Raw genomic sequence first — 2,980 nt, 5'->3', positions numbered from 1 at the left:
GAACTTACTGTTAATTCTAAGAATGCAAAATTCCCAAAGAAACTTCCGTAACGGTTATTTCATAAACGCTTCACGGTGATGCTACAAAATCTGTTCGAAAATATCCAGCTCGTGATATATCACCGAGGCAGTATCTACTATCGGTAACGTCGACGAAGAAAATATTTTAATGAAGCTTTATACCGGGTGTACGTATCGGAGAGCGTTCGATAACCGCAACAAGTGCAACGTAACTTATTTGATAAATAATCCATGTGAATATTTCACAAAGGGTGGGAATGAGGATGGGGTACAAAGGACAGCGGGGACAGGGGTGGAAGCTTAAACAAACTGGCAACGGTTCGCGAAAACAATGGGAACGCGAAACGGAAACAGAGTTACTCGTCCGCGGTGACAGCAAATTATTACGAACCCTCGATTCACAAAAAGCAGCGTGAAACCTGGCTGCAGAGTTACGCACTTTACGAGCATTCGCTGTCCCATTGTTCTCGAAAAAATAACCGACATAAAGCGATCCCCGCGAACACACGATTGATTTCAAGTTTCCGCGTGACTGAACAATAACCAAACACCCTCTGGCCCCGTTATTTCGAATCGCCTAAAAGAGCAAGCAGTCGTGAGATCGTTTGTGAAAAACGGCTCAATTGAAATCTTCGCATTCCACTCACTTCCGCTTTTATAGAGATATCTCTGGGCTGTACATGAATTGTTTTTTTTTTTTTTTGCGTGGCGTATTGTTCCGGGTAATTGGAGTCGAAAATATCGTCAATTGGGTAAATGTGCTTTGACAATTTTAGTTGAAACGTTTCTTTTAATAATTACAAGCGTGTTGAAATTAGGTAATTGACAGTTTGACGTATGACACAGGGTGGGCCACGCAAAGAACAGGTTATCTAATTATCTTCTATAGCTATTGTGGTATGAGAAAATGTTTGTAGGTAATTTAAATGGTTCCAAAGGGTGAACAAGGTGGCAGAAAGTTTTTTCGAGGTCATCTATATTTTTTTACACGAATGTGTATAGTCTTTTCTACTGGATGTTTCTAAGAAATTGTTCCCTTTCATTTTTTCCCATTTATTCCATCAAAAAAATTTGTCTTCCATCTTGGAATGGACGTTTCAAGTATATTAGAATTCATCGATATTGTTCTTTTCCATACATACATAAATTGAAGTCTGAAATTTTATTCCAATTAGTAGAATTGTTAAATAGTTAATGATAATTTCCAAGGTTAAATATTCTGTACTCGACAGGTTCATTAAGTAATTGAGCGGCGTAGATCGTGTATACACTACCGGCCAAAAGTTTGGAATCACCTCCCACTTTTCATCAATATTAGATCTGCTGCTAATTCTTTATAGATTCGAAGTTTATCTCAATTCTACATTTATCAGTTTATCTCATATCAATTGATTCGAATGATAAAAAATTCTCAAAGCCGCTCTACTTTTTTCTGGAAATTTTTGTGTAAATTGCAATGCTCAGTGATTCCAAACTTTTGGACGGTAGTGTAAGTATGATAATAAGGTCAGTATACACCAGGAGTCTTAATGGCTCAGTGATAGTGTCTTCAATTAGCAAGCTGGCGACCTGTTTTCCGAATCCCGTCAACCTCAAAATGAATTTTCACTGGATCTTACGTCGTTGAAATTAATATTTTGAATATTATAATTGTAGCAATAATAAAATACGAAACATAGAAATTAATTAACACTGCAAAATTGAAAAATTTGAATAATATCGTCCGCTTGATGAAAAATTACGTAAAAAAAGAATTCCAACTATACTTGAATTTCCTGCACATCCAATGGTCCCAAGTAATGTTTCCCATAAAAAGCAATATTTTAAAAATGCAAACTATTCCAAATCTCCATTTATGTATATAGTCGAATATTACAGCTCTTACACATTGCATTTGAACGCTATAAAATCTATTCCTACCATCATATTAAACCTCAACCAAGGAACATCTTCTGGAACATAAAAAGTGAGTAACCATAATTACCGTGAACATCAATGTCGTTTTACCTTGAACAACCAGTATAAATATGAAATAAAATGTACTATAATACACTATTATTACAATACGTAATATGTTAAATATAGAAAATAATAAATAATAATAATTACATAAAAAGTGATAAGAAGCCCCAAGTGCAAAGTCGTCAAATAATTCATACCACACGTTGAATTGACCTGAATGAACCTAATCCACCCTTAGGGTCACTCTTTCATCCTTTATTCGCTGTTTTTTTTTTTCCTCTCAGAAGCGTATATCGATTCTCATCTGACGAACATGAAGACGTTCCTCGACAGTCGTTACTTCAGCTACGTACGTTTCTTCTTGAGGCTAATCGTTCTGTCGCCGCTGGGCAAGAGCAAGGGACAAAGGATCAGAAGATGCCCGGTCTACGTGTGCACAGTGATGCAGGTATCGATTCGAGACTTCTTTACTAACCACTTGTTGCCGTTCCTCGCTTGTAGTCCGCGCCAGTCGCTTCTAATAAGTTTAGTTTAGCCATGCTACATGTTTTATTTACCCAACTGTACGTTCTCTGCCCTTTTGCTGTAACACGTCCAGCTTGGATTATACCCGGACTGTAATAAGTACACATTTGTCGCTATTATACCGTATGTAAATTTGTTCAGCCAGCCGCTGCTGTGTGCATTCTTGGAAATCCTCGCAGATTATGGTTATTAGCGTATTACTGGAAAGTGTTATGGGAAGATTGTACTTTCGAACTTACATTCACAAATAGATGATTTTCCACGATTTATTTCTGCGTCAGATGTGGTTCATCTTCTCTTAGCGAAGAAACAAATCATTTTCTTTCTCCATGTTTGTTAGGACAGCAAGGGGACGATTTTATGATACGTGACTTCTAGTTCAGCAAACCGTTATTTTCAATTTAGCAGACCGGTCTGCAGCCAACATGCGGCACGCAGAATTTCTCAAATATTAAAGAATAGGCTATTGTTC

The 2,980-nt window shown here is 37.1% G+C and overlaps 1 protein-coding gene across 1 annotated transcript in view; it reads left to right on the top strand.

Annotated features, from left to right (window-relative positions):
• Positions 1-2,296: 2,296 nt before the first annotated feature.
• LOC108576743 overlaps positions 2,297-2,980 on the top strand; it is a 13,192-nt gene continuing 12,508 nt past the window's right edge. Inside the window, exon 1 of the mRNA XM_017939796.1 lies at positions 2,297-2,431. Within this exon, the coding sequence (XP_017795285.1) occupies positions 2,297-2,431 (135 nt within the window). The remainder of the gene's footprint in view (positions 2,432-2,980) is intronic.

This window comes from Habropoda laboriosa, unplaced genomic scaffold (assembly GCF_001263275.1).
Source record: "Habropoda laboriosa isolate 0110345459 unplaced genomic scaffold, ASM126327v1 scaffold478, whole genome shotgun sequence".
In the NCBI taxonomy this organism is placed as follows: domain Eukaryota; kingdom Metazoa; phylum Arthropoda; class Insecta; order Hymenoptera; family Apidae; genus Habropoda; species Habropoda laboriosa.
The sequence above is the reverse complement of the archived record's forward strand: the minus strand, read 5'-3'. Positions and strand labels throughout refer to the sequence as shown.